The 19,738-nt window shown below is 45.7% G+C and overlaps 1 protein-coding gene across 3 annotated transcripts in view; it reads left to right on the top strand.

The window, feature by feature from the left end:
* shroom2a (shroom family member 2a) overlaps nucleotides 1-19,738 on the top strand; it is a 44,255-nt gene that overhangs the window by 16,822 nt on the left and 7,695 nt on the right. For 2 of the 3 annotated variants that reach the window (XM_062556984.1, XM_062556983.1), the window contains exons 3-5: nucleotides 10,389-10,511; nucleotides 11,031-13,569; nucleotides 14,025-14,107. In XM_062556984.1, the coding sequence (XP_062412968.1) occupies nucleotides 10,389-10,511; nucleotides 11,031-13,569; nucleotides 14,025-14,107 (2,745 nt within the window). Of the gene's footprint in view, nucleotides 1-9,086; nucleotides 9,484-10,388; nucleotides 10,512-11,030; nucleotides 13,570-14,024; nucleotides 14,108-19,738 lie in introns of those variants that run through there. The other variant, XM_062556985.1, reaches the window with a different exon arrangement.

The following is a 19,738-nucleotide window of genomic DNA, read 5'->3' as shown; positions in this document are numbered from 1 at the left end:
CTATGCCAAGGCTGCCGGGAGACTGTGAGAAGTGAAGGCTCCCATCAGTGTCTGATCTACTCATAGACAACCATCCAAAGGCTGACACACCCAATATCCCGCTTCAACTCCCCCCCTACCCAAAGCAAACCATCAGCGTCAAACTCCTCAGGGCCAGAACTATGATTCACAGCAATTGTGGCATTTACAAATATCCCCAACCAATGTCCCAACCCAACTGATTTCTTATATCACCATCCTCACCCAATCTGAAGTTGCCTCACAAATATGCAGAGACTGTTACTGAATGCCAGGCAGCTTTTTTCTAGCCCATAAACATCAGCAGCTGCCCCAGGTTAATCCCCAGCATATTGATACAATGTTTTTACTAACCCAAAACCTTCAGGTGTTTTCACAACTCTTACAGCACCCAAATGTGTACAGCACCTCCTCCCCTCCCGTCCCGTCCCGTTCAGAAGGAAATCTGAAGACTTATAGCAGCAGCTAGAAGCAAAGCATGACTTTAAATGCAGTATGATTTTACGATATGTTGTGAGTGTCTACAGTATAAATGGTTCTGACTGTAAATTTGAGAACCAGCCAGAAGCCAGCATGTATATGGCGTTCTCTATTCCTGTCTTGACTGAAATAGAAGGAATTGGGTGCAGCTAGCTTACAGGGTAAACCATTCAAGTCTTCTACCTGCGCCACAATAACTTCAGAATTCCTCAACAGATCATAGTAACTCACACTTACACACACAGTAAAACGGTTCTGAATATCAGATCACTTTCAAGCACATATTTTCTAAAAATAATAATCTTCTTTGCACACACAACCTTGATCTTTTTACTTTTAACAGAAACATGGTTGCTTCAAGCTAACAGTGTTACTACCCTCATTGAATCAGCGCCCCAATAATTTCAGTACTACCGGTGCTATCGTACTTTTGGAATATCTGCTGGAGAGAACTCCTCAGTTGTCAATTAGAGAGGAGTTAAGTTGTGTTAGGTGGGTGCCTGTAAATTTATCAGCTGATGTTGGTATTTTTCCACACTTTCAAAGTCCAAAGCTGAGTTTGTATAGAGTATCGTGAAGCTTCCTCTGTGCTTGTTTGTTTTAAGAAAACGTTAACTGATTTCCATGACATTGATGTCTGTTATTCTTTTTCTACCAGTCCATTGTTGAAGCTCTACTTTGGCCATTGTGTCAATGGATAAATGACCCCAGGGCATCAGGGCTGCAAAACAGTCCATAGCAACTGCAGCCTTTCCCTGCCTTTCCCTGCTTCTGAGAGTGGACACTCAGCTACTGCCATCTAGTGGTGTAGAGTGCTATTCAAAGCTGACTTTGGCAGCTCAGCACCTTGGCTGAGCAGCACTCCCTGCTTTTCCCAAAGCCGTGGCCTCTTGTCATGTGTAATAAAGCTCTGATGAAGCCACTGAGGGGGTTGAATTGCACATTTGCATGAGGCCTCCGGATTCTGAGTGAGGGCTGAGTGCACGATCGAGGTCTATGTTGATAAATGTGGTCCCTGTGTGCAGGTTCAGTTTCTACTGATAGGAATCCTCTGGCCTAAGCTTGTTGGAAGCTTGAGGTCCCTGTGGGTTAGCTGTAACGTGTGTTATCATTTTTCTTTTTTTCTTTTTTTTTACAAAATACTGTTCCATTGTTTTTCTCCATCCAAGGATTTTATTACTGTGCATATTGGAGTGGTATCACCATTAACAGAGGCATTCTTTTTGTCTCTTTGCCAGTCCACAGACTATGTATTTTCAAGATCCATTTCAAGATCCATTGCATCCAGACTGAAGTTTCCTTCAGATTGTATACTTTGTATGGGTACTGGATAAATGGATTGCTAAAAAGGAGGGATACACCAGGTATTTGACTACTGTAAAATGTATGTGTTGACAGTAAAGATGTCCAACATTCTGATAAAGGGATACAACTAGATCCCTAGATTTGTGTTGTTGTAAAGATACTGAAATGGATTGTACAGCTTCTCCAGTCAGTTGGTTGCTTTCCAGATCTAATGTTCTAGAGGTCATGGCCTAAGCGCCCTTTCAGACATTGATCTGACACCAATCTCATGGTATGTCTGGAAACTAAAGCGGTCCCGAGACAGCACATGCTGATTGGTGGCGGTTAAAAGATTTGTGGGGAATTTATTTTAAAGCAGTCTTCCTCAAAATATACCAGAATATAATCTTGATCACCTGATATCACTGACCCACTTTTGATTGCCTTGACCTATTTCCATTGTTTAACTACCAGGTTTTTGCAAAATGTCGAGAGAGTATGTTTCTAGGATTATGAAAATCTATGCAGTTTCATGACCTCAAAATAATTTCATCCCCATTATAATGCACTAACTAGATCAGTTACCAACTGATAACATCCATAGAAAGTGCATAAAACTGCATCAGACCCATTCATACCCATCCATGCCCACGTAAATCTTATGTCTTATTATATTTCACTATCCCAACACGGTGACTTTGGCGTTTTACATTTTTCAAAATCAACAAAAGGCTTGTACGTGCTGTGCTGGTCAGTGTGCAGTGCCCACGCTACTTTGAGAAGCACAAATGTGGAAGACAAAATCCAATTATGGCAAAGCTCCTACGCGTACAAGGCTGGAACAGGACAGGAGGAAGTAAGCAGGAGGATCCCTGTGCATCTGAGATTTGATGCAGTGTCAAAACCCAACTTTGTTTATATGCCAGTGAGATTTTTTTTCATTATTCGAAGGAAAGCTGTTTTCTTGTCTCTGGAGTAATGAGATAATCAAAACAAGGGTGCCTGTGTGTGATCTAATTTAGCCAGTAGCGAGGCCAGTGGTGTTTGGCAATATTTTAAGGAATTTTGAAGATGTTTGTTTTATTTGAGAATTAGTTATGAACATTTGTGTAATATTTTTCTTGCATATATTGTTTTTTATATTAATAGAAACTTCACAGTGGTGATATGACTATACTGAAAGAAAATGAGTCCTGTGTTTTTTTTATTTCTATTTTCTTATTTTTTCCCCCACAAATAGCCATCTCTTTTTGAAACTCGCCTCTTTTCCTCTGTGGAGTCTGTACATTTGATATTCATGTAGTATTCTGAATGCTCATGTCCCATGATCCTTGATTCTCTCTGTGGTGATCAACTCCCTCTGCACCTTTGTTGTCTCTGGTTGTCATGGAAGCTATTGCATCATCAATCAGAGAGGGCATCCATGAGGAAGTAGGAACAAGGGGATTTGTGTGATACACCAGCCAGGTGGCTGAGATTGTCATCTGCTGTTTTACAATAGGCAAACAAAGCCATCAGGGTTTTTTTTTTTTTTTGTGACGTCTGAAGTCTATTGGTTTTTGTTAGAGTGATCTTGAAGCCTGTTATTCGTTGAAGGAGATGTGTACAGTCAGTCAGCACTGGATTAGCCAAGATGGCAAACAGGGCAGAGTGATTGACCCAGAACATTTGGAACGCTCAGCGTCCAGCACACTGTACTTTCCCTAACCACGGCGCGTAAACAAGCCAGTTGTATTGCTGATCTGTATGTGTTTTCTCACGCACTGTGTTTGACACACATACCTAGTGTCTCCCTTACTCTTGACCCAGTCAGCGTTAAGATTTAAAGTTACAGTAGGCATGTCTCAAGCGGATACACTTGGAAAGTGTTCAAGTCAGATTGTCATTAGGGTCATCGGATGCCCTGAGGCCCTACCTCCATTCCCCCACGGCTACTGGCTTTCTTTATTACCAGTAGACCAGTAGACCAGTAGCTAATGGACAAGTAAAGGATAATTTGACATTGTTAAATTGGCCACAGGAAAAAATGGGAGGCCGTTGTGTGCCACCTGGCAAGATGGACTGTGATCACACTGGCTCTCCTCTTGCTCTGTCACCAGTTCAGCCTCTGACAGTGTGATTGCAGGCTCTCACTGACCCTTCCAGCCTGCCAGTCGCCTGCTGCACAAGTGGATCTTTCAACCAAGAAATGATTGGAACGTGAGCCTAGCCTGGAACGGCTTGTCATTTTTATTAGCAGATTAGAGTTCCAGGGACTAGGGTTCAAGTGGTTGAGTCAGTGTGCCGAGTTGAGAGGCATTAGTAGATTATGCTTTTAATGACCATCAGCACATTGAAAGGATCATTCTGCTTACTTACAACCTTAAAGTTGCCTATACTCTAACTGTAATATTATATTACAGTAATATTGTTGTTATTAATCCATGTAGGGTATTTGAACAGAATAAGGACTTTTCTTTCCTCCTTTCTCTATGTCCAAAGTGGACGCGGCATGGCATGGACAGGACAAAACAAACAGCAGTAACAGATAGCATGTGTGCGACGGGACGTGCGGTGGCTCCGTCTCGCCTGATGTTCTCCACGCCATCAGGCTCGAACAAAAGAGGCCCAGGTGTGAGACGAGGCTTATTGGTACAGGGAGGGCGAGGGGGCTCGGTGAGAGGGAGGGAGGCAGATGTATCCTGCGCAGCATCAGCCGCGGTCAGTGAGTCTCTCCGGTTGGTATGTCACTTAACCCTGGAATGCGCTAGTCATTACGCTGGGCTCATGCTTCACCTCTCTTGCCCCCCTCAAAACCCCCACCCCACCCTCCATCCTCCACCCCCTTCCCCCACTCACCCATCCCCTGCCCCCACCACCCTGCTCTGCCATGACTGGCCTGATTGTGAAGGCAGCTGAAGAAGGGCCTTTGTGAAGTCCCTCAGACAGCAGTCAAACCTCCAAGTCTCCTGCAGGGCCGCAGGGGACCGCCGCCGCCCCGCCGCACGGCCCCGGTCAGCAGTTTCCCCCGGCTGTGCGTATAGTGTTACAGACTTTTAGCACACTTTTAGGACACGGTTTATTTCCCAACTTCGGCCAGCGCTAGGCATAATTAGGAGATGGGTGGGTGGGGGGGGGGGGGGAGTACTGTTATTGTTATTTGTTGATACGGTGGTGGTAGAGAAAGGAGTGTATGCTCATTTTTAAACAGCATATGATTCTGGAAGTTTGGAATTCTTGTCACAATAATCAGCCAATGCGTTTTGTTTAAAAGTTTGCAATCTGTGTTTACTTTAAACAAAATAAACTTGTATCTGATCCCTTTGACCCCAGACTACTGGTTACAGGAGTAAACAAGACAGAGTAAAGGTCTCCCTTGATTTCCCATTTGTCTTTGAACAGAAAATATAGACCATTGTTTATCTAAAGGTAAATGCCTTAACATGGCCCCGTGTCTGGAATGCACAGGCAAAGAGTAGCCTCACAATAGATCATTGTGAAAGATTGTTTAGCAAAATCCCACCCATCTACCGTAGGTCTAAACAATTCGGTAATCTTCTTGCCTGTCACCAGACGACTTGTTTGAGTGCCAGGACAGGTTTTAATCAGAACTTTGTGGGTCAAGTCCTGATTTAAAAAAAAGAAAGAAAAAAAAACATATTTTTCTCCCATTTCATTTTTTAGTAAACATTACTATCAGTTTATTTATTTAAAGGAGAGCTTATAGTTGTCTATGTGCTGTGCTGGTATGTGGGGTATTGCCAATGTTGTGCTGTTTCAGTCCAGATGGCTCTTGTCAGTTGCCTAAAGACCTAGTCTGTCAGGGCTATGTCACATGATCACTCTGGGGGCAAGCCATGGTCAGAGGTCCATTATGGTGAAACTTGGAGAAGGAGAAGCTGGGGTGTCAATGATTTTACCACTGATGTATCACATTTACATCATCACTTTTATTACATTTATCATAAATATAAATGTGAATGATCATTAGTATGTCTGTCTACAAAATAATCCATGTGTCATTTTAAAGGCCTCTTTCCATGGTATTTTTTGGTTTATTTTCAGTTCATTTCATGTTTTGTTTTGGCAAGACGAGAGCATTGTTTCTGTATGATTGCTGACATATACTGTAATATTTGGTGACTTTTGCTCTGTGCCTTTGACGTTGAGAGCCCCCTCGCTGCTCACTCTGTTTTCGGATAACTACGCTCTTGAGAAAACTAGAGCACTTGGACCGCCACAGAAATCAACCTGTTGCCATAGAAATGGAAGAAACGCAGGTCTGCTGCACAACAGGAGATGGAGAGAGGAGGAGGGGGAGGAATGGGAGAGCGAGAGTCCAGCATTCTCAATTGCTCATTAGCATAGAGGGCCCAAGCCAATGAGAGGGAAGAGGCAGCCAGATTACTTAAAGGGGACTGGCTACGACCCCCCCCCCCCCCCCCTCAACCCCCTCCGCCTCCCCTCCAGCAGCCCTCACCTCCTTTCAGGGGGTAAAACCACCATAATCCTTTGGGAAGTCTGCTCCCACTGAAATGCACAGACCACAAGTTAGTCCGTCTATATGCATGTGGGTCTCCTTGACTGGACGCAGAGCTCCCCGTGGTTGGATGTCTTAAAAACTCACTCTCTCGGTCTGTCTTGGAACACGGGCCGTTAGGCGCAACGAAAGAGATGGCCCCTCCGCCGGCCACAGCCAGCCGTATGTAGCGCACAGTCTTTGTCTTGGCCTCTCTTTTGAAGTGCTTGTGGAATGCACAGCCCGAGGAGAGCACTGGGGCAGAGCCGGGAGCTGTCTGCAGTCTCTCCTCTTGCTGAGGGTCTCAGGTCTGCGACGACCACGCTCACAGCACCCCTCGGCACCTGTTGAAGGAGTGTTTTTTTTTTGGCCTCAGGGTTTTTTTCCACCCCTCTCCCATGTCTCTGTGGAGTCTGGTGAGTTTGGAGAGTTTTATTCTCACAATTATGTTGTCTGTGTTGTGTTTTGTTTGTCAGCAGCCTTTGTCTCCTCACCACCTTGTTGTGTCTTTGTTGAGTTTAGACGTCTCTGTGTATGTCTTGGACATGTCTGATTGTTGGGGTTTTTAGTGTTCAGATTGGGGTGTGCATGTGTTTCTGTCTTTTACTCTTGGGTCCTTGAAGATTTGTGTTGTTTTGAGGTACTGTGTGTTACAAACTGTGAGACCTGAGGTATGCATTTTGACCCAAATCAGGGATGATCATTTTAGTCTAGCACTGGGCAATGCATCTTGGACTAAGCCGTTATAAACAATGTAGGCCTAGTGTTTAGTGTTCCTATTACAACTTAGCTACAGTGTGAGAACTTACCAGGCATCATGTTTAATCAACTTAGCTCAACCTGTTTTCCTTTCTCCACTCTCTCAAAGAGATGTGTGTTTTTTTTTCTTCTTCTGGTTGGTGTTCTGAATGGTTTGTTCCAGGAGAGTCAGTTTGGCTCCGGTCTTTGCAGTAGTGATTTGTTTGTTTTTGAACGTACCTCCCTTTGGAAACAGTGAAGGGGGACTTTCCCCGCAAGTCCCCCCCCTTTCCCCCACCCCTCCATGCCCTCCATAGCTCTCCGGCTCCTCTGATTCACTGCTCTGGCATATCTGTGCTGGACCAGCTGTAGCCCTGACAATGCGTCTAATAAAAACAAGCCCATTTGCATCTCAATGGCGAGCGCCATGTGTGGCTTGCACAGAGATCGCTCGGAAGATAGTTTATGCAGCAAAAGGAGGCTTAGTTTTACCAAAGTGGAGGAAGCAGTATTCGGTTGAGTTCACAGCGTCATTGGAGTTTATTGACCTAGCTTAATGTTTTTGGAAAAATATCCAGTATATAGTGAGAGAGTGTTTTAACTCACCAAGTCAGAATGAAGAAGAACATTTAGACATTTTAGTGTGTTTCAGGAAACTTCCCAAAGAACTTGTGATTGAGGAATCGACTTTAGCGCCACTACACTACACGCCAGCTTAGCGATCCCGCTTAAATGCAGGGCAGGTTGTCGAAAGGGGCTAAGACCCCTTGACCTCTTGGTCCAAAGGGCCATTGTGAGGCGTCCCTTGCTCAATGAGAGAGAGTGGGGTGAGACCTAGACCTAGAGGATAAACCTCGCAGCCCCCACGATGACCTCACCAGTCAAGGGGGCAAAATAACAACCCTCTACCCAGTGGGGGTTGATTTATGCCCACGTCTAATGAAGTTTGACTTGAAATTCTTTGGGGTTCAGTTGGGCATATAGTGTTTTTGCAGTTGCGTTGTCAAATCGGTTTGGCGTGTTTTTAGACTGGCAGCGCTGTTGTGAAAGATGAGAATGCCGAGGGCACGGGTCAAGTGTAGGGGTGTGTGTGTGCCTTGTTGTAACAGAGTTTGAGGTAGCATACATGGAAAGGAATGCCTTGAGCTGGGGCTTAGAAGCCCATAAAACCCAAATTATTGGAATGTAGGATCTTGAACTTCACCCTCCATAGGTATTGTAGATGGTGCACATTTGGCTTGCAACTTGTGAGTTAGTGTTCTTTGCAAATACTTGGGTTGTTTTAATTGTTTACTCTTAAACCATTCTTCATTATATTTGTTCACTAGGTTTTGGTGTTCTGCTGTGATTGTCAAGATCAGTGATTGAGTATCCACATAGCAGTATGTGTAAAGTGTACAGTTCCTACTCTGTTATAAAGCCCATTGTAGCTTATGCATTGTTGTTGATCCCCCCATGTTCTCCTGGTTAGAGGTGCCATTGAAACAGGGCTAGTCTCCAAGGCAGACACAACAGATTGCCCAGGGCAGGGAGGCAGCTGATCTGGTTTTTGTGAGACATTCCAAGGCCTCTAAGCCCCCACCAGCCCCATGCTGGGGCTCTGTAGCCCCCGAGGACCATATGGCAGTCTCAGCGCACCAGTTCACCTCGGCCCTCTTATCGGCCATGTTTGGGCTGGACGACCGGTGACGCGGACGAACTGTGGCAGGTCTATCCCGATCTTTCCACTATATTAGCGTGACACCAATGGAGCTGATTGAAGGGTCCACTGAGATAATTGTCAAGGCTTAAGTGACTTCAACGATCCGATAATCTTTGGGGGCTCTCTTCATTGTGGAGCTTGCACGGTTGGTATTTCTTTAAAAAGCTCATCTCTTGTCTTTAGTGCAAGAGGTCACTTAGTTGCACCCAATGGCCAGGAGAGGGGGTCAGTATCCCATGGCATCAGTGTAGCATGCTGGGAGTTGCAGGGTAGTAGTTCTACATTATGCAGATTCTGTTCCTAGGGGAACAAAGACCTTTGTGCTGGACACAGAATATAGGCTATTGTGTGCCATATGTTTACAGTGTCTCTGGTTTTCATTATGTGTGGTGTACTTGTATGTCGTCTCTCTGTCCGTCGTCTGTAGTCGTGTCGCCGTTTAATTGTGTTATGTGTCGTTTAATGCAGTGTTTTGTGTCCAAAGTATGATGTTGGTTAGTCATCCGCCATCCTTGACCACACGCACACACACACACATGCATGCATATGTATGTCGGTTTCATGTGTCTTGTGTCTGTGTAGTAGTGGCAGTGTCCCTCTTTCCCAGCTCACACTGCATTCAGAACTTCAGGCTTTGTGTTCCTCCTCTACTCTAACCCAGGAAAATGAAAATGGTGGATATTGTAGCACAGAAAATGCCATCAGAGAGTGACGTGCATGTGGCCAGGAGCTTTCTCACGAAGATTTTGCGAAGTTCCATGAGGTAATGGCACTATAGAAACCAACACCAACCCTATACCTTCCCAACTTTGCCATCATCCAATCAGATCTGCTCGTCCATCATCCCATCTCTACCATCGTCTTGTGATGTCATTTCCCTTGGTCCAGTTGCCAGTTCTTTGCCCCAGTTATTCACTCTCCAGTTCCATCTTCTACCTGCCAACTTTCCATTTTAGTATCCTATAATAAATGGTTGTAACGTCTTCTTGTCTGGTTTTTGTCTTTGCTGTATTCTGACCAACAGTTTCAGCTGTTCCTTGTTTATATAAACTAAGAAAATTATTCAATGTGATATTCTTAGCTATAAGGACAAAATGTTTACGTGAAGGTCAAGAGCACCATGTCTTGTGCTATTTCTTTTGAGAACACCAACACACAAGTTACAGTATTCTTTTTTTTTTTTTTTCTCCCAACATGCATTGCAGAAAGAACCGCTTCAAAGGGTATGTTTTTAAATGCAAGACTGCGAGTGATTGCAATGTGATGAAGCCTCCTGTGTGACCTTTTGATTTTGGACTGTGCATGGCTCCCTGTGGCTTGTGGGTAATATGTGTTTGAATTGGCAGCTCCTTAAGGAAGCCTTTGTCAGGTGTTCATGTTTAGGGATTTTTATCCTCCGCTCGCTGTCGCATGTGCCATTTGCTGTGATTGATCTGGTGTGATGTCCTTGTGTGATGTCCTTGTGTGGTTTCTCAAGTGGACTGTCACAAGCAGTTGTGTAGAAGAGGTGCATTTCAACAAAGCAGTAGTTCCCTGAATCTAACACAGGTTTTCTCCCTCTCCATCTTTTTTCTTCCTTTTTTCTTTCTTTCTTGTCCCTTCTTTCCCTTTCCTTTTCTTTTCTTTTTCTTTTCTTTTCTTTTCTTTTCCTTTCTCCCAATGCTGCAGGAGGAATGAACCTGTAAGCAGGCCTCACTCCTGGCACTCAACCAAGTTCAACGAGGGCCAATCGGAGACGTCCAAAGCACAGTCGACACCCTCGCCAGTCTGGCAAACAAGATATGATGCAAGGTGACTCATGATTTAGTGGAGTAATCTTCAGTTTTACTTTTAAGCTGCAAAATTGGCCCATGTTAAGTAAGAAAAGGTCAGGTCATCGTTCTGCTTGCAGCTTATCTTGAAAAATTATATTTGTACTTAAATCATAGCAATAATAATAATCATGGCATGCTTATTTTAATTAAAAATGCAACATCTAAGATACAATGTCAGCCATGTCAATGTTAGGAGTACCTCTGCCAATATTTGTTAATGTTGATTTAATCTTTAACACAGAATACAATGAAAGAGCATCACCTAGTGAGTCTCTTTGGAACTGTTTCCTTTGTTCTTGTGTAAATATTTTTTACCTAAAAGGACCACCAATGTTGCAGCAAATTTAACTATAAAATCAGGATATACAGTGTGAGTTTATTATTTTGCAGGGGAAAAACAGTAACCTTTAGAGTCCCAATCTATCAAACTCTCTTAAACCACAAACTGCCAGTAGGCTTTTTTTTTAACCCCTCCTCCTTTCCTGCCTCTCTCTAGCTCATCCTCAACGGATCTCTCATCTGGCTGGGACCAGACAAACCTGCGCCGAGTGTCTGACCAGTTCAGTTCTCTGGGCAGCATGGACAGCCTAGAGCACGCGCCCCACCCTTACCCACCTGGGCGTCTGTCTCCGGGGAAATCCAACAACAACAGCGTGGAGCACCTCGGAGGCGGCAAACGTGACTCAGCTTACAGCTCTTTTTCCACGAGCTCTGGCACCCCAGATTATACCCTTTCTAACAGTAACGCAGCCTCCACCGAAAACATGCTTTATAAGGTCAACCAGTGGGATTCGGGCAGTAGGCACACCAATGGAAGGCACAGTGTTGGTGAAGGAGTGCGTCAGGATGAGCGCACAGGCTACCTACAGTTGCCCTCGGCCACGGGAAGTGGCGAGCCACCCAGGACTGAGGAACAGTCAGGTTCCCGGCACTCAAGCTCGAGTCGAACCAACTTTGGACCTGTGTGGCATGTGCCAGACAAGAGGAAGACGTCAGCCCCCTCCCCTCCGCCACCTCCACCCCCTACCCGCAGCGACAGCTTTGCTGTGACAAAGGTCCACGAGAAAGGAATGGTGATTGCTTACCCTGAGGCCCCAGGGACTCATGCCCAATTGAAAACTCAAGGAAAAGGGTTAGACTATCAAGGTAGCGAGAGGGGCTCTGAGTCTCGGCGTAGTTATAATCCATGTAAAAATGACATTGTCAGTCCCTACATTTCAGGAGAGGGCTACAGCCAGCCCCCGTTGAACCCCAACAAGACATACTCTTTCTCCAGCACGGACGTGCGAGTTGGTCTCCCACCGGCTTATTCCCACACGCCCTACCATCAACGACAGTACAGTGATGAGAGCACTTTCCACGCCCAGGCCAGAGCTGTGGCGGCACCCAGAACTCAGAACGTCAGTGGTTACTACAGCAGCATGCAAGAGCTTCCCACCAACAACCACTCACAGATCCACAACCAGAACCAGGGAAAGACACCAAGTACTTCTTTATCCTCAAATGCCTTTGATCAGAATGCAGACAGCGGAGGCCACAGTCGGTACTACTGTGTTACTTCGAGACAGCCACAGTCAGTATCCCAGGCCTCCATAGCAAAGATGGAGGACTGGAAGGCTGGTTCTAGTTTAGAGATGGCACAAGGTGGAGGAGAGAGGAATTCTGTCAGTGCTCAAGGGGGGGTTAGTAAACCCAAGTATCCTCCAACTCAGGTACTACAGTACAACGTAAACAGTAATGGACAGTGCAAGCAAGGGGAGAGCCAATACTCTGCCATCAGCCCTGCTAGTTCACTCGAAGTGTCAAAGGTAACATTAAATGTGGAGCAGAGATCAAGTCAGAGGAGGAACAGCGGGCCCGTTTCAGAGCCATACTATATGAGCTATCCGCCAAGTAAGCAAACTGAACAGAGGAGGATTTCTGGCCCTCCAGCGGCAAAGGAGCCTTCCCAGGAGCTTTGGCAGCCCCAGGGGCAGATCAAGATATGCCCACAGAAAACGCCCATGCTGCACTCCCTTTCCAAAGCAAACTCTGAGCAGGATGATGGAGCTTTAGGCAGTGGAGCTGAAGGATCAAAGGAAGTTGTGGAGATTGTCAACGGCAAACAGGTGCGTCGCGCCGACCGGTTCGCCACCACACTGCGCAACGAGATACAGATGAAGAGGGCTCAGCTGCAGAAGAGCAGAAGCGCCGCTACCCTGAGTTCCACTGAGGAGGCTGAGGAGACGCCAGACCACTCGCCATCCTCAGCCGAAGGGTCCTTCACAAGCTCTTATAAGGACCATCTGAAGGAGGCACAGGCTCGGGTCCTGAAGGCCACCTCATTCAGGAGGAGAGACTTGGAGCCGGTTTTGCTTGAGCACCCTGAGCCCCAGCTGCCTGGTCCACCCACCACAACAGCCATTAGTCGCAAAGAGGGAATCTCCCTGCCCAGTGTCTCCGAAGTCCTGCAGACAAAGCCTGCGTCCGCTGGCGGCCAGGTGTCCCGCATTGGGTCGCGGAAGCGCATTCCTGCAGACAAGAAGGTGCGGTCGTTCTCAGAGCCTGACAAGATCCACGAGGTCGGAGTTGATGAGGACCCCCCATGCCCCCCAGACAGTGCTGTGTCCTCAGCAGGCCGGCGAAAGCCCTATGAAGCCACAGGAAAGCCAGCCTTTCCCAAACCACTTCCTAAGCAGCCACAGCAACATGCCTCCGATGACCGCAGGGTGACCAGGCCTGGTGGTGGACTGCCACAGCCTGGGCAGACCGAGGATGTCACAGAGAGAAAGAGTTCTGGAACTCCTCCGCAGGGCAGCTCCAAGGAGGGCCAAGATGGCCTCAGCTCAGTGCAGGGGCTGGAGAACCAGAGGTTGGGCACGTTTGCAGAGTATGAGGCCACATGGAACATCCAGAGGAAACCCCCGGAGTCAAAGCCCACGGGAAGGTATCATTCTGCAGATAACATCTTGGACCCAGCTGTGGAGGAGAGGAGTAAACCACTATGTGTTCATGAGAGGTCCAGGTCCTCCCCCTCTGCTGACTTCTATGGCCAGGTAAACTAGCGTTTTGTTTATACTGGACTATCTTAACTTTAAATCCCATTGTTTACCTATAATTTAACACCTCAAAAGCTTTGGTGTTGGTGGGGATTTACACTGCTGCTTTGAGTCGCTAGGTCCCTTGAGATGAATGAGTAGCCATGCCTTGTTTAGACAGGTCGACACAGTGAGTAATAGGAGAATGAAAGAAGACGCTAAGTCAAACATTAATCCAGGTTTGCCTATAAAGACACACCCGCAGACATAGTGCAGCATGCAGAAGGAACACTCAGCTGACGGAGCAGCAGTAAAACCTCTGAAGTGAAAGGCAGCAGACAACAATAGTCACGTCATGCAGACAAAGTCATGGCGCTCAAGTTGAGGAGGGGGTGGGTGTTCTCGTCTCAGGTGCTCGACTGTTTAAGTGTCGTTCTGAAGGAGTTCTGCTCGTGTGCTCTTCATCCTCACAGAACATCCCAGGGCGAGGACGGAAATCAGCCGAGTACGCGCACACAGAGAGCAAGCTCTCCGAGCTACAGAGGTCTGGCACAAGGTGAGGAGTCAGTCTTATAAATGTCTCAATGCAGTCTCAATGTTTCTTCTGTTGGCATTCTTTTGGAAGGGTTTAATCTCACTCTTGATATTGCACTGATAGTATCACAAACCTGGTCTTGATTGCTTAATAATATTTAGTAGGCTTTTTAGATCTTTGCTGTGGCATCCGTGTGTGGGTAGGCCGGAATGAGATTATGCTGGGGTCCAAGTAAAACCTAAATGGCTAACGCTAACAGCCTCTATTAAGAGCCTTTGGTTTGAGAGAGTGAGGAATCCAACCCCGTGGGGCGCCTTGCATGCTCGAGATCACAGAGGAACAGACCGCTCTTTTATGGCCTGGCCGAGTAGACGGTTGGCACGGTCACACCCCAGCTGTGACAACACGGGTCATCTGCACACTGACTGGGCTTTGTATGGAGACGGGTGGCTCTGAAGTGTGGGCTGCAGCGTGATACAAGAGGAAGTGTCTTATCAGCTCAACCAGGAATACCACAGAGACCGCAGCGCACAGGGACAAGATTGCAGAGTTTACTACACTAGGAGCTGAAGGAGTTGTTAAGAGTTCTCCCTGCGTAGCATTGGCTCACTTTTGGGTTTATACGTTATGTAGACCAGATCAATGTTATCAATAGTGCCTTGCCACATTTAAGCCAATGTGTGTCCATTACATTACATAAATCTGGCAAAAATCTGCCACAAAATGATACGTTGTAGACTATGTTGTGGAAGGCATTCCTTCCTCATTCCTAGTCTTTAATTGCTAGAATCATTTTGTATGAGAGAGCTTCAGAGTCCAGACCTACTTTATTACATGTCCACCCATCCCGAGAAAGGCCTTTTTGTTTGCCCCTCTGGCATCTTAGGGAGACAAAAATGTTGCCTGCAGCATGTGTGCAATATGGCCCCTACTGAACATGCCCATCACACAGAAGAGCCATTTGATGCCAGGGTAGGGTGACCTAAATGCTTAATTCGATGAGAGTGCGGAGAACAGGGCCCTTTGAATATGACAACCATTCCTTTCCCTGCGAGCACTAGAAAACCGCCTTTGTGCGCGCACCAGCAGCCCTGCTGCGGTTGAATAATACATTAGGATGGCACCAAGCAGCTGGACTGCAGTCACAGCTTGATGCCATCCGTCTCGAGCCACAGTAATTATGCAGCAGCACACCCTTACCTTACCTCACCCCTACAGTATGTTACTCCGCATGTGCTAATTAGCGTCTCTGCTACTTCAACCTGAACTCAGTGGTCTGCAGTGACCGAGATGAGGGATATCCTACGTAGAGTGTGGCTTGTCGGGATGCTACATTGGTGACCCCAGCTACTACACTATTTAGATGTATTGCCTTACTGAAAAGATTAAAGAGGCCACTGACAAGTGCTTTTCAACGAGTCTTGGTCAGGTCGTTTTTATTCAAACAGTTCGGAGAACTTCAGAGAAACTTTTTTCCCACCACAGTTAGTGCAGTGAGCATTGTAGGTGTGAACAGGTTTGTCACTGTATGCTCTGGGTGGAGGCAGTGTGATGGTCATGTGGAGCCTGTTTGCAGACCTGTCATGTGATCGGCAGGAGCCAATGAGTTGTAATCCCTACGCAAACACATGACATCATGCTGCTTTGGGGACACACAATAATGGCCTAATTTAGGGGCTGTTACTCAGTGGCTTATCACTCTCCACCCAACCTCTCACCTAATGACCTGAGGGCAGCGATCAGAGCTCGCCCTGAGAGGGGTGTGCAGTGCAGCAATCAGTCTGTCTATCTGCCCGTCCTTCCACAACTTTAATTATCTTATCTTATCGTTATTAGGAAATGGTATTGTTTCAGTTAGTCAAGGGATCCCTTGACTGGCAAAGCAAATACTGTATGTAAACAATGCAGAAAAAAAAAAAAAAAAGCTGCAGCATTTTATTTGGGTTACCTGTCTTAGTTTCAGATGCTATGCAAGATGTATACAGCATTTGTGCACCATCAGGCACCTGTCCCCTAGCCCTGACCCTCAGTTATCCATCACCTAATCCTGACCATACTGTAACTTAACCCTAACCCCCTCGTACATCCCCCAGCCCTCACCAGCGCTAAATCCCTAACCCGAAATGGAGGTCTTTTTGCTCATTGTCAGCAGAAGGCAGACAAAATGGGCTATCCTCATGCAACCCCCAGCCCTAACAAGCATTAAATCCTAACCCTAAATGTAAGTCTTTTGTTCTCATTGTCAGCAGAAGACCGACAAGATGGGCTATCTGGTCCTCGACCCCCCCTTAGCAAACATTAAAAAGTGATAAAACCGAGAGCTTTGTAAACTTTTTTTTTTCACTTCTAAAAAGCCAGATTCCTTTTGTGTCGGTTTTGAAATAGAAACCGTAGTTTTAAGCTTCCAATTCTTAAAGGTTTGTCCCTCCTCTCTCCCAGGCTCTCTGTTTATGTTTCCACAGGGTGACTGCAAAGGGATGGTTCTCTTTAATAACCATGTTGCGTGCAAATCCCTGCATCCATCACTTTAAGCTTGTAAATTGCACCCTATCAAGTGATCAAGTCCTGACTACTGCTTGTGTTAAAGATGTTCCAAAGTGCCGGTTTACTGCTGAAATTACCCAGCATGCACATCCCCCTTCGTAAAGCCCTGCTGTTGCCACCGCTGTAGGTCGCTCGGTGAAAATGGAGTGAAAAATCAAGCGCTGTCGGTGAAGCGACTTTTGATTGACCCTGTTATTACTCACTGCCAAGTACATTTCACCAGCAGTGAGTGAGGCTCAACAAGTTTTTCCTGTATTTTTTTTCGGGAAAGGTATCTTGTGTTAAACCCCCTCCACCCTCCATGGAGCACAACCCATGGCGAGGTGTAAAGTATCCATTCTGAGGTAGCTTTGTTGACCGAGGGATCCTGTATGACTCGACTCATTTGCATCACAAAGGGAGTGTGTGGTGGTTGTTAGGCCAGAGTGTGTCAGGTGAGCTTGCCTGGACCCCACCCAGGTGTGTTGTGGATATCTGGGCAAAACAGATCCTGCTAGTGTTGCACTCCACATCCAGGAGAGTACAGGCTTCCCTGCTCCACACTGTCACATTATGAGACTACCAGGACATAATCTTGGCCATCGGTGAGTCCAGATTCAGCCACAAAAAAAACATTTGATAAAGTGTCTGTAGTTGGCTTATGGGGGTTCCCCTTCAGGGTTCCAGATTTCTAGGAATTGCTCTGATGGTTAGGTTGTCATTATTTGGGGAGACATTATTTAACATTATGCGCCCCCTATCAGGACGATTAAGAATAATTGCTAACTTTTTTGGCGTAATTGCTTGACTTTTTAAGTGCACTGGGTACCTAAGTGCCACAGTTGTGAATGATTTACTCCATAGAAATACCACCATGACGTTGGTTCAGTCTCTTACTCCACTGTAATTACATCTTAGCCCTTGTGTAATAAATCTGCTGGGGATGACAGAATTAGGAGGTGATGAGTGAGTGCACAATGGAACAGTTGTCTTGTCTCAGTCAGCTGTCATCATGTTGGGGATTCTACAATTCTCCAAGCCTTGCTCTTTTGTGTTTGTTGAGGTTGATTTTTCAGCTCTCTTTTTGTGGAACTGGAAGCGCACACAGTCAGTCGTATACATTTGAGCAAGTTTATAGTCATTCATTTAGACCCTTGATAGCTTTAAATGATATACCACCCTGAAGGGCAGGTAATTCTAGTACAGTGTGTGCCCTGGAAAAGGCAGATTTGGGGCAGGGTTGACCACAATCTCACAGCCAATACAGCCAGTAAGTAATGTAATAATCACTGAAACCTCAGGAAAAGTGGGTGATATTTTTTCCCATGAGAGCTGCAACCAACCTGTTAGTCTCTCATGGGGATTCTCTGCCCACTTTAGCTGAACTTTTTGTTCTATTTTTGAAACAACTGCTGCATGGTATGGAATTTACAGTCATCAACAGGATATGTCTTATTGTGTCTTATCACATCTTACACCTGCAGTGAATTTTACATTCTTAATCATGATTTACATTTTATTTTTGAATATTTCGTATTGTGGACTAAGACTTCCTCTTTCTTGTTAGAAAAGGACCATGTTTTTCTTTCTCCCCAAGTAACCCATTGAAAAGCAGATGGAATCCAGTCCAAACAGCACAACTTAATAATCTATGCTTTGGGACTAGAGTTAAAGGAAGAAAAATGGACTGATTTGTTAGGGCGACTTCTACAAGGCCAGACTTGGATCCTCATAGTATTGAACCAGAGCTCATCATACTGAAAGTATGTCCACATCAATAAACAGTCCTGCTGACAGACGTTGGCCCGGTGTGGTGGGATTTTAAAGGTTTATAGACAGGGCCTCAGATCTTGGTTAGAGCAAAAAAAACCTCAAAGGATCCAGCGTATCCATAAATCAGTTCTACAATCTGTTACTTCGGCTTAAAAGAAATTAGTTGCTACAAAAGATTTATGGTCAGCAGATAGGAGGAATTTTTGCTTTTTTATAAGATGCAACAATTTTGTTATCCATCCAGCTGGCCAAGGTAAAAGTAGCAGTAAGCCTGTTATGGTGCACATTTGGATGATGCTTACAACCACTCATAGGAACTGGCAAACGTTTAGTGGTCAAAGGTATTCGTGCATAATCTTTGGATGTTAAATATGGATATTGTGATGGAACTATGCTGACCAGATATACAGCAATAGCCACGTTTACATGGACAGTTTTTTGTCATTCCGATTAAACTATTCCGATTGAACATTTTTGCGCCGTCTGTTTACATGAGCTACATTCTATTCCGATCAGACGTCTGTAAGCGCTTTAGAATCTTTGATCGGAATAGCCGTTGTTTGCTACTTTTCATTGGGAAGATATTACGGTCAATCCGAATGACCGTATACATGAGCGTTCATTCGGAATAGGAATGGACTACACCACCTCTTCTATTCCGATTACAATTCTGATCGGATCAGGATTTTCATTCCGATTGAGGTGTTTATATGACGATTTTTATTCCGATTGAGCTGTTTTTTTTCCGTTTCTAATCGGAATAGAAGTGTCCATGTAAACGGGGCTATTGTCACATTTTCCATAGCATTTGATGCAATCCTTTTCAAGCTGCTCTTTAAATAAGTTAACTTTTTCCACTTGCGTTGTAAACCATGTGCAGTGAATCATTTTTATCAGGCAGTAGGTTTAAGAGTGTATCTCAGTTTTGTTATGTGGGCCTATTTGTTTATTTCAATATACTATATTTATATTGAAAACTTAAAAGGGCATGGGACTGTCCCTTAATTTCATGTTTGTGAAGAGGTCTAATTCCACCAGCTGATCTATTTATCACTAGTGGCAATGATTTGGATTAGGTGCTGATAATGACGTTGAAGGGAAGAATATAGTGCTTTACTACCAAGGCTCATATTAGTGCCCGGGTGCCTACCAGATGCAGACTGGTAATAACGGTGTTGGCCGGGCACCGCGTCCGCCGCCACCACCACTTGGGAGGTTTGATTACAGACTGCTGACACAGCGGCGGAGCTGCACGCCTCGGCACGCTCGCAGACACCACGTGGGTTGGCACCACCGAAAGCGTACCGTGTACCGTACCTCTCGCGTCTTTGGCGTGGCGTGGCGTGGCGTGGCGTG

Source organism: Sardina pilchardus, chromosome 15 (assembly GCF_963854185.1).
Source record: "Sardina pilchardus chromosome 15, fSarPil1.1, whole genome shotgun sequence".
NCBI lineage: Eukaryota > Metazoa > Chordata > Actinopteri > Clupeiformes > Clupeidae > Sardina > Sardina pilchardus.
The sequence above is the reverse complement of the archived record's forward strand: the minus strand, read 5'-3'. Positions and strand labels throughout refer to the sequence as shown.